The following is a 12,130-nucleotide window of genomic DNA, read 5'->3' on the forward strand; positions in this document are numbered from 1 at the left end:
AGGCTAATGCTCATTACATGAAAATGATATTCAAAACATGCTTTTGTTGAAGTGTGAGAAAGCACCAGTATTTATATAATATTTATTTAAGATTTTTCAAAGAGATCACTCAGGGTCACCCTTGTTTACAATGATGCCAGCGATTATACCATGGAAACATTCAAAATCAATGAACACAAATCTGTAAAAATAGCAGCCATGGGAAATACAACTTGTCCTGACGACCTGTGTCGATCAATATTGGTAAAGCATAAAGGTAAAGGCAGGGTTTGCTCTGACAAAGTGCCGGTCTGGTTGGTTTAATGACATTTTAAGAACTCATGTGAATAACCTATTGAGCCTAATGAGAGATACATCCTTTCCCCTGGAGCTAAAGTCCCGTCTCTGTGGGAACCAACTGATAGTAGGTAGACTTTGCCCTAAAGGGGAACTGAAGCTACAGGAAGAGCAGCGGCACAGATTCCTGGCTGTCACAGCAAAGGTAAGACCGATTACAATGGATTACAAGTGTAATTAATTGATTTATAGGAACAGACCCAACTCAAACAGCAGCTGATCACTTGTTTACTTGAAAAACATACGGTTATGTTTGGTTTAGTTCAGTTCATTCACAGGATTCCCATTAGCTATAGCATTGGAGTGGCTATTCTTCCTGGAGTCCACAAAAACTTGACGTTGTGACAACATAACCATCATAACACATTTCAATACTGGGACACAGTAGAGAGAGTATCTACCAGTGCTGGGTAAATTTCCTTTAAATACTAGAAATACTTTATTACTGATTCCTTTGTGATTGATAACATAATTTGTTGGATCACTCAGTGGATATCGGTTTTAATTATTTGACTTTTGAAAGTGTTTCATTCATTATATCCTGGAAGCAATGTTCGAGCCTGTCTGCCAATGTAAGCGAACAGAAACAAAGTCCACCTCGTGTTATTGAAATACTTGAAAATATGCTGAATTATTTTTTTCACCTTGTTCTGTCCATCACAGGTTTTTAGGAAGGCGAAACAGGAAACAAAAATCTAAATATGGTTGTGGGTGGCGCATGTTTTACTACTGTCACCTATGAGTTCAAAAGTCATCACTAATTACAGATATTACAGTTTATGATTATGTTGTTATTATTTAAACCACAAGTGGACAGATTTATATGCGTCGATGATGTGCAGCTCTCTTTGCAGCTGTTGTGAGGACTCAGTAACAGTTTCTCATCTACAGTCACTTTAGTTTTTATGTCATACAGATAATATTGTGTAGCCATTTGTAATTTCATTTCGTTAATGATGCAAAACTAGGAACTCTAAAGGGTGTTTGTTACTCTCATGCCTTCACCATATATGAAATAGAATCCTTTACTTTACTCTCTGTGTGTCTTTCTTGATGATAGCTGGATTTCTTTTGAGATCAATTAACCTCAACCTATTTAGCCATTAAACATGTACACAGCAACATGTAACTCTGGATGATAGTCACGGGTGGCTCTGTGTTTGTGCGATGCATCACTTTGTAATTACAGATTTATTTATTCCGCACTGACATTGCCACATGTGCCGATTTAAAATCACTGATGAAAGCACTTACGCTGTTCAAAAGAATGCATTTGTGTGCCATGACCTTAACTTGCCTCTATGTCTGGCATTTCCTCTCTCTCGGTTTTGTGCCTCAATCGAAGGGAAGATCTGCTAACTTTTTGTGGCATGGACCAGACTAATGGCAGCAGCAACGGTGGTTATGGACCTCGTCCCCCTCCGTACAATCCACAGGACTATTGCAACAGTCCATTCACAGGGATGAGCAATCAGGTTAGTAGCAATATAGGTAGTAATATATAGTGGCAATTTTCTCACAGGAAAAAAGGGAATGAGATGGTGAGCTAAAATCATATTTCTTTGTTATTCATTTTGCATTTGAAGCTCAACTATTAGTACAGCGTGAGTCAAAATGGCACACTATCAGGCTTTGCTGATGGGATTATCATGCAACCTTATTACAACAAAGTCCATAAGCAATGTTTATATATTTAGTTCCACATGGCTTCATTAATGCACTTCAAAAAGAAAACTAAGGAGATTATTCACATTATTTCATGTTTTTCACGAAGAAAAGTCGAATTTGTGTTGTGTGTGTTGCGTGAACTTCCTGTGGTGTTGATGCTGGTCTGGATGTACCAGGCAGGGAAGGGGAATGTTGCAGTGATCTTCTCTCCTGGCACCGATAATAACGTGGCCCATAATGACGACATGGCAGCAGCTGGAGGCAACCAGCAGTACGATCAAGCTCCACCTGGCTACTCTGATGGCTTAGAGGGCAGCAGCTTCAGTGATGGCGCCATACGAAGAGGTGAGGGCTAGAAGGAGCGAGGAATGGGCAGAGGAAAAACAAAACAAAACAAAAAAAGTGAGGGAAGCAAATGTTATTTGTTTGCGTGGTTAGAGCTGAAAAGGGATAAGCAATATTTACTCCCTCATTTGCTTTGCAGTGGTTTCTTGAAATTGATTTGAAATTGAAAATTGTTTCCTGCTGTACTATGCCTCAGCTCCTCACCTCCTACGCAACACAGATCATTTTAAATGAGGGGATGAAATGTGGGTTTGGTAAAAACAGAACTATTTTGAAATGTTGTGGAGGATAAACAACCCCACCTGCCTGTGTGTTTCACTCTGGCACATTCTTTTTTATTATTAGTTGTTGTGTTTCTCCTCCCTACCTTTGTCTCTGCCTTGTGCCAATGTGTCTTTCTTCCTGAGCAGGTTTCATAAGGAAAGTCTACTTGACCTTGATGATTCAGCTGCTAGTAACTGTTGGGTTCATCTGTGCTTTTCTTTACTGGTGAGGCAACATTACACAAGGGAATTCCTTCCAAAAAGCGATGGATCTACACCTATCCATCTGGCCACACCTAGCATAGTCTGTTAGAGCACATGTCCCACAGTTGTCCCCAGAATAACTTTGAACACACAACTCATCGCTGCTCAAATCATCATAAATATGTGAGATGAGACACATTCTAGAAAATACTAGGGCATTTGTGCCACATCATATTTTTGCTTGCAGTAGTGTGAAAGCTTTATATGTTTTATATAATGGATGTGGTAGAACACTGCTACAGTAATTTCTTTTCATAAATTGTATCCGGCTCCCATGTGCACAATGCTCTGTCCCCTGTTAATATTTTATAAAATCATTCTACCGCCTCTATCAAATAAAAGGCGTCTCCACTAACCACTCCCCTTTCTTTCTCTCCCTTTTTCTTACTGAATAACAGGGAGACTCTCTCTGTTTGGACATGGGACAACCGCTGGTTCTCCTACACCATGATGTAAGCAATCAAAAACATTCGTTAGTTTGTCCAGATGCTAGACGCTTACTAGTTTTAACCAGCTTGAGCACCTACAGATATCCTGTCGGTGAGTTACCTTAATGAAAATGTCTGTCATGGAAATCCAGAGAAGTAAATCACAGCCTGTTACCCCAGTCTGAATCCCAATCCAAGAAACTGGCAGCTACACTGCGCATAAATAATGCACTCAGTGAATTCACATTGAACACAGTGCTTTTTTCTGTTTATAGCCAGATTATTTGCTATTTACGATACACTCTATATTCTCTGTGAAATAGGGCGGTAGTGATGGTGCTCATCGTGGCCTTGTCCTGTTGTGACAACCTCCGTCGTCAAGTCCCCCTCAATTTCATCGCCCTGGGCCTGTTTGTGAGTGGAAGCATTACCAGCCAGGCATCAAATTAAACCCCCGCCACACCTGCTGTATTTCACATTTTTTGTCATGTATTTACTTTCCATTTGTCTCTCCCTCCCTCCCTCCCTTCCTCTCTCCCTCCGTCTCAGACTATCGCAGAGGGCCTGATGCTTGGATCTGTGGCAGTGTGAGTGTTTGTTTCCAACAATGAATCCCCCACCTGATGCTGACTCATTTACACAATAATAACCCCATTTGATCCATATCCGATAGCGTGTTGGATGCCAGCAATGAAGCCATCAAACCTGAAAAGATGTTATCATCGCTGGTTTACCGAATTAAAAAAAACACACGAAATCATATTTTCCAGGTTTTTCGCTGAATGTCGACAGATCAAAAGCATCAAAATGAGTTCAAAGACACCTTTTCTGTACCAGTGTCCATGTAAACACAAGTTACCTTTTCCATATGTGAGACGCTCCGTTTTTTGGCAGCTTGTGACTCTGACAGAGATAAGGCATCAGTTGAAGCTTGACTATAAATAATACATTCAAATTATCATATTTATAGGAGTACTGAAGCTCTACTGTAACTGATAGGAAATGAACATAGGAAATACATTATGCAAAGCATGTCCAGAGGAGGCCCCTGTCATCCCTCTAGTTGCGACACATTATACACTATTAAATGAAAAATACCACATTCCCTAAAAGGAAAGTAATGTTTCCATTTTAGGCCTGAGCACAACCCAGCTGTTCATGTATGCACTCTTCCTGCTGTCTAGTTAGTCATGATACTATGGGGTGCCTTTCCCACTGCGTATCGTTTTGATATTTCTGTCTGCAGGTACTTTGATGCCGAAGCAGTTCTGTGGGCTGTGGGGGCAACAGCGCTGGTGTCCTTTGCCTTGACTCTGTTTGCTATGCAGTCAAAGGTAAGATCTGTCACACACTCTGAACTCAGTTTGCAGTGCAGCCAGAAGTGAAATTTCATAAACTGCGGTGACTTTGCTATGCAGTCGGTGGCAAATGTTTGTATATTGAGCTGTGTTTCCTTTGCAGTCAAAGGAAAAGCGTTGAGCTGAGTTGCTGGCCAGGTTTTCTCATGCAGTGATTCGCTTTATGCAGTCACCAGCAAAAGTTTAAAACTCTCATGGGTTTGCTGTCCAGGCAATACTATGATTACTGCTGAGATTAGTGCATTTGTCAATCAAGTTAATTCCTCTCTTAAACCTCTGGGCTGTCCTCATGCTGGCTGAAGCTTCACCATAAATCATGAGTCCAGAAATGGCCTGGAGCCTTTTGTCATTTGCTAAATACCCCCTCTTTCATTTTTGTCTGTCTCCTTTCCCCATGAACTGTCTAATAAAGCAAACACACTCTTACATTAATCTTTAAAAGGTCCTTTTTCAGTGACATGCTGGGAGACATGATGCTCTCCCAGTCAGGTATCTTTTAATGTTGGAAAGGTAATTTTTGGTGCTTTCTGTGCAGTGGCATGCACATACACTCAAAGGGAAGAAAATGTAATGACTTGCATTCCTGATCTCTCACCAAGAATCTAATCTAAGAAAGACCATGGTAACTGACCGGCTCTGATATACTGTACCAAGGTAGACCCTGAAGTCTTTTCTCCGCCACGATATGTTCATTTTATTTATTTTGTATGCAAAGTGGAGACCTTTTGAGAATCACTTCATTGGTACTTTGGTATATTCAGAACAAAAATAATCACACAGTCAGTGGGGCAAGAACATTAGACAAGTGAAATAGATGTAAACCAGATTTTAACAGCATTTAGAGTCCCTCTTAATTGCTTCCAAATGCAGTTTGGCATTTCACACATTTTGCCACTTTATTGAATCTGAAGGAGCTGCAGACATTTATTTCTACTGCTTAGGCTGGATAAAACCACCAAGCAGGTGTCTAATGATTATATCTGTTCTTAAATGCTCTCTGCTCATTGTTAATCTGTAGATAGAAGGCACATGTATCAGGTTTAAATAGCCTGCGTACAGAGGGAAACACTGTGGCCACACCTTTGGTCAGTAAAAGATGTAGTTGTATGCACTTTATGGAGTGAACCATCACTACCAACGACACATTGGTTTTATTTCTTTAAGACTTCACGTTCGTCTCACAGATTGCAGCACGTCTTGCTCTGCAGTTTACGCTGTGTGAGCTTTTTTATCTCTGTCACTATGATGCAAATGCTGTGCAGATTGCCTTCATGTTCAGCCCGTAGCTCCTTGGGTGATCAGAATTAGTGATTCTCCTGTAGCATCTTTTTTCTGCCTATCTAGAAAGGGCATGCAGGACAAAAGGCCGCCTCCCCTCCCCTCCTCTGTGCCTGCGTTGCAGCTTGTTGATTAATTATCCAGCATCATTATATCCAGAATCATTAGGATTTTCTTGTGTGTTGAATTGCAATACGTCTTCATCATTTAGTAATCTGTGGCGCCACACAGCACAGCTGCAATGCAGACGACCTTCAGCACACTGGCTTTTATGGCGATGATGAGTGTAAATGAGAGATGTACAGTCCACAGTTTTCTGTTTGAGAGGCTCATCACATTCAGTGTCTCTCTCTCCCCCCCCCTCTCTCTCCGGCACCAGTGGGACTTCACCGCAGCAAATGGGTGCCTGTGGGTGTTTGCCTGGACCCTCTTTTCATTTGCATTGCTTTGTGCAATACTCCGAACGCAGGTAGATCAAGACGCCGCTGTTTACGCCTGTGTTGGCAATGAGAAAAGGTTTGAAATGAAGTGCAGCAGTGTGCTGGCACTGGCCTGTGTGCCGAACAGACAGCGTGCACTCTCACGCCAATCAAGAGTTGTACTGATCTCAGACTGATGCATTTAAATGTGCACTGATGTTCATTGTGAAGGCTGTCAGTTTTATTCTTAAGCAGGGAATTAACCAAAATAAGCGTTCCAATGATTTTAAACTAGTTTTGAATGACGACAAATGAGCTGGAACAGAAAATAAACACTGTGCTCTTAAAGCAAATTGTGTGCACAAATTATTGGCCTTCTCATCGCATTTACTCTGCAGAACAACTAGAATGGAAAAAGAGATAAAAGTATGCTAATTTTTTCAGCTACTGAGTTAAATGAGGCTGAATTATTATGTGAATAAGCACACTAAGATGATAAATAACAAACATTTTATTTTAAAAGGTAAAATAGAGTTCTTTTTAGCTACATTTTACCCCCATCTGTGACAGAAATAATCACAAATTAGTGTAAAATCACTGAGGTTGCTGAAGGTCTCTGCTGATTTTGTCTCTGATTCTTTCAACAGTATCTCTACATTGTGTACGCCTGCCTGGGAACCTTGCTGTTTTCTTTAGTAAGTACACTCAAACTTTACTTACAGAATATGGCTTTATGCAACACAGGTTAAATTAACAGACTAAAATGACCTTTAGAAACGAAAGAAAGCATCAAAGAGGGCTTAATGTCAAGTAAGTGTATGTGGTGTGAGATTTGATACCAAGGCGAAGCAGCCTGCCTCCAGTGTCTGTCACAGTAGTTAGTATAAAGAGAGAGACTCTGATGTCCTTGTGCCCTTTAATTTCAATTATGCACCGCTTAACAGCAGTAGGCTTCATTTTCACAGCCACCTCTCTGTGTGCCTTTGGCATTAACAGCAAATGTTGTGACCCATCTCGTCAGCTGGTGGAACAAACTGCGACTGCACACAGAGCTGAACAGGCTGTCAGCAGCAAGTCACAACTTATTTTCAGCTGCACAATTCTGACTACACGATTATTTACATGGCCTGTATATCTGCACAGTCCCCTCTCCCAAACATAACAAACGCTGCCCCTGTGTGTGTGTGTGTGTTTTTTTTTTTTACAATGATTGTTAAAACCAACTGTCTTTTACGTCACAACAAACATGTTGCCTTCACACATCGGTGTTGAAACATCTCATCTCTTTGTCTCTCTCTGCAGTACTTGGTGTTTGACACCCAGCTAATCCTGGGTGGGAAACACAGGAAGTATGAAATCTCTCCTGAGGAGTATGTGTTCGCTGCTCTCAACCTCTATTTGGACATCGTCTCCCTGTTCCTCCTCCTGCTGCAGCTCATCGGCCTCTGCCGCTAACACTGAACCTCCATGACAGGCCTCCCAGCGGAAACGCTCAAACTTTTCCGGTACACAATATCAAATTGAGTTAATGATATATCCAGATTCATTTGAAAAGAAGATTCATAACCTGCTGTTAGTCCTGCAGTGATGATGCACATTTAAATAAGCAAGACTGCCTGTGATGTGTTCGAGATACAGTTTGGTTTTGTCACTGATCAGGGTTAATGATATTATGCACTATTTCAGTCAACCTGTGAGCTGTGCTGCATTTACTAAAGTTTTAATAGCTTTACTGTTGAGTGGATCAAATTGTGTCATCTGTCTTGAAGTTTAAATGAAGTGTAAAGCCAGTCTATCACCATTAAAGGACCAAATCTGTCAGCACTCCCATAAATCCAGGTCAGTGCTCGGAATTTTTTTTCTCCAAATTGTTGCTCAGTGTAGACATCTCAGTGACCAATAAAACACATTAAAACTCAACACATAGTTTATTGGCATCACACATCAAACATTTTTCATATAAAGAGGGAATGTATCAAGTATAGACTATGAAAGTGCAAATAGCATTTCAAGGATTAGTTGCTTTACAATAGAAAATCTCAATGAGTTACAAAATGTTATATGCCATTTTAAAATAAATCACCTGAACATTAGAGGTGAAATACAAAGGAAGTAAAAATTCCATTTAGACTTAAAACCATTTCATGCACAGCGAACTGTTACACAAAAAGGGCAACATATGTTATCACCTGTTTAACCTACTAACATCAACCATCAACTCCAACAAAGTCAGTTAGCTCCACTAACCATATGGCACTCAGTTTCACAACTTCAAGACACTTTTCAAAGCAATCTCTATATTTAGACTTAATGTGGCTCTAAAAAAGAAAAAAAAAAGGTAATTTACTTCAGTCAGACATTAGTCTGTACAAAAACATAATTAAGTCATAAAACACTGATCAATGTGTTTCATTTCATATTGGTTATCACAGTCCATTTTCTTTAATGGATCTAATTTGTCAAATAAATACCTACTTTATATTGCAACTTTCCTCCAATTGTAGCATCTTCAGGTAAGATACAAGATACACATACAGTAGGTCGACTCATTCCAAAGTCAGTACAGTGATTTTAGTTTCTAAACCACAGGAAAAAACAACTGTTTGAAAACGTGGAGCAAGAAGCCCTTCTGTACAAAAAAACAACAGAAATAAAATATTTTTTCAAAATATTTGGGAGCGAGATTTGAAAGTGTGACATTAACCCATTATTACCAAATCATATAAAATCAGTGTTAACCAGTGTTAACATAATACTACTAGAACCAACAAAAAGCCTCATGCTACAAATATTTTGATGGAAAAAAAAAAAAAAAAAAAAAAAATCACAATCTCATGTTTGCACACTATAAACTTTATGAGAAATAACTTTAAGGTAACAGGTGTTTGTTTTGTTTACACTGTAAATAGTGTGTAATTAGCACTCAGAAAAATGTGACAAAGAATTAAATAACGGTGATTTGACATAAAGGCACTGTATCTCTAACGGTGTAGAGAACCATTCCAAAGACATGGACCCCCCATGTGTTTGAGATGCAATACACATTCATGATTTCTCCATGCATTACCCTGCAGCCTAGTGCATGTGCAGAGCTCTAACAAGGCTTTGCTTATATTACACTTAAATAGGACCCAGAGATGAATTACAGTGACTTGGGTTTGATTACTTAATTCACCCAAGTCTGAATGTGACTGCCTGATTATCTCTGTCGCTGGCCTTTCCTGCAGTGTATAAACAAAACTACTCACCGTCTACTTGGTCTGCCATGCCCCATATTCAGCTGCAGTACTCAAACATTAAGCAAGCTACAATGGACTTCAGAATACACTGAACTGAAGGGTACTGAGTAGCCCCTTTGGGCCTGTCGGCGTCTGTTATTTTTGAAGATCAGAAGACATTTCCCATTGAAAGTGTGTTAGGATTGAGGCTTTGAGATGAATAACCATTGTCAAGTCAATGGAAATGTTTCTGAGCAGGCTACCAACTTTTCATTTGAATAACTGATCTAAATTGTTTTGTGTGAATGTTGTACATAGCAGAATACACAACCATAAAGGTCTTACACTACAGATTACACAGCACACTACAGCTTTAAGATAGTGAGGATTTGAAAGTGTTGCTCAGGCGCAATCTCAAACAAAAATATGGCTTGAGACTTTCACATTTAAGTTGAGCTAAGTCGTTGAGATTGTAAATAAGCAGGCACAATTTGCTTTAAAGAATCCACTTGGTGACAGCAAATTGTGCTTTTGCTAGTCAGTGTTGGCACCTATAAAGTAGGCAGATTTGGACAGGAGCAAGAACTATTTCCCAGCCTGTACGCCACAGATTGAATACTGAAGAAAAATATTAATCTGATCATATGTACAGTTGAAAAACCTCACTCAGACCTGATCAGATGCATACAGTAGGCTTTTGAGTCCAGTAGAAAAAAAAATAACTGCACTACCTGCACTTCGCTTAAAACTCTAAATCTCTGATTTCCTCTAAAAGTGATTTCAGATTTCAAAAGCAAGTTATTCATATCAGCACAGACTAATTTTAGGAAATATCCTGTTATCAGTGTAATCTCTCCTTCAGTTAGTGCTTTCTCTGCAGAGGATGGCTGTTTGTTGGTAGGCTGACAATACAGTAAATGCAGGATATCTATCTAACTGCAATGCTAGACACTATGCTAAGAGTCTAAATACTTCTTCCCCCACATTCCTACAGAGTATGAACTGACACATTCTTCATCCTGTATACATTCCACCTGGATAGCTACTCCACAATCTAACTTGCAATCTATAGTGGTTTTTGGCCTTTCTGAAAAAGCTCCATTTCATCTCAGCCAATCACTTCATACCAAGTGCACTTGCTCCTCCCACTCAGACGAGCTGGTGCTGGGCAGCTGGTCGGATATAGAGTCACACTGCGGAGTGTCGACATGGCAGACCTTTGAGCCTCCCCGTTCGCCATGGTCTCCACTTGCGTCAAAGTTGGCCCTGTAAGTCAGCGGCATGGCGTCCAGCCCCAAGAGATCTAACTGGGTCGGCCTCTCAGCGACAGCACTTTCCTTCTCCTCCATGTCACTCGGCCTCTGAGAGCACAAACTCACATCTGCCATCACTTCCTGAGGTTTCCTGTTTTCAGGCAGGACGACTCCGCTTTTCTCGTCGTCCTGCAGGCACCCTCCTCCGCCTGCATGGAGCGACCCACGGTTTGAGTCCGTGTCAGAGGAGGTTGCGGGGACCAGGGTGATACCTTGAGGATTCATGTCGTGAAACCAAGCCATGATGTTGCCCAGCAGGTTAGCATTTGCTGCTAATGCAGAGGACGAGGACGGGTCGTGGCTGCCACATGTGGTCGAATCTAGCGTGTCACTAGAAGAGGAGAAGAGGCCTGTTGATGAAGTGCTGCCACCTGGAGCCACTGGTATCGGCACAGAAGCCCTGTAGGCCCGGTGGTGACTGTCACAGTGCTGTACAGAGGCTTGAATGCCAGTGGCAGCAGAGTATTGGCTGCTGATGTTGCCAAGTCTAGCCAAGTTATCTCCCAGCTCCAGCAGTTCTGAGCTGCTTAGGGAAGCTCTGGGGAGGATCTCTACACCTGGAGCACTCTGTTCAAGCCTAGAAGGCAGGGAGGTGCCAATAGCACCAAGCGAGGCTTCGTTGGCAAGGACGTCGTTGTTGGTCCCGCTACCTGCCATCCCTGAGTCCTGGAGTGACAGCTGGATGGCCAGTAAAATGTTTGGGTCATCGTCGTCCAAAGAGCCAAGACCCTGTGAGAAAACACACGATGCAGTGTGTTAATGATGCAGGCTGACCCAGTATCATCCACACAGCATATAGAGCACCAGCAGTTTCACATCTGCAGCTCAAGTCAAACCTGTAACACCTATTGGCAAGAAAAGCCAAAGCAGCTGACAAGGAAAATAATAGCTGCTGCAGTTTTGACACATATGTCACCTACAGGCAATGGCAGTTTTATCTATTTTTTCTTTTTTTTTATATCTATCTGCTGTGTTGCTGTTGGCTTCATTTGTTTTTGAGGATTTGTGCACAAATAAATGCCCTAAACAGCAAACTGTAGCTTTTAACAAATCCAGAGTAAATTCTGTTTATTCTACCAGACAGAAATCACAAACATTTGGAAGACTGACACCAAAGATTTTTTTTCATAGTTCTGTTTCATACTGTTTTATGCGACAATCTGTCAAATGGATTCTAGTTTTAAAAAATGTAACCCTGGAATTATCACACAACAGTGGCTAAAAGTAAAAAAGAAATGGA

At 40.9% G+C, this 12,130-nt stretch overlaps 2 protein-coding genes across 2 annotated transcripts in view; one reads left to right on the forward strand and one right to left on the reverse strand.

Annotated features, from left to right (window-relative positions):
• The first annotated feature begins 375 nt into the window (after positions 1–375).
• LOC139205157 (protein lifeguard 1) lies at positions 376–8,200 on the forward strand. Its single transcript, XM_070835293.1, has 11 exons — positions 376–481; positions 1,682–1,811; positions 2,181–2,349; positions 2,760–2,838; positions 3,275–3,328; positions 3,628–3,718; positions 3,854–3,891; positions 4,551–4,638; positions 6,320–6,409; positions 7,007–7,054; positions 7,662–8,200. Exons 2-11 carry the CDS (start codon positions 1,707–1,709, stop codon positions 7,812–7,814), a joined length of 915 nt encoding a protein of 304 aa, XP_070691394.1. The 5' UTR covers positions 376–481; positions 1,682–1,706; the 3' UTR covers positions 7,815–8,200.
• Positions 8,201–8,250: 50 nt separating this feature from the next.
• The window catches only part of LOC139204887 (ankyrin repeat and IBR domain-containing protein 1-like), a 32,371-nt gene continuing 28,491 nt past the window's right edge, over positions 8,251–12,130 (reverse strand). The window contains exon 20 of the mRNA XM_070834911.1: positions 8,251–11,619. Coding sequence (XP_070691012.1) covers positions 10,699–11,619 — 921 coding nt within the window. The 3' untranslated portion in view covers positions 8,251–10,698. The remainder of the gene's footprint in view (positions 11,620–12,130) is intronic.

This window comes from Pempheris klunzingeri, chromosome 8, assembly GCF_042242105.1.
Source record: "Pempheris klunzingeri isolate RE-2024b chromosome 8, fPemKlu1.hap1, whole genome shotgun sequence".
In the NCBI taxonomy this organism is placed as follows: Eukaryota; Metazoa; Chordata; class Actinopteri; order Acropomatiformes; family Pempheridae; genus Pempheris; species Pempheris klunzingeri.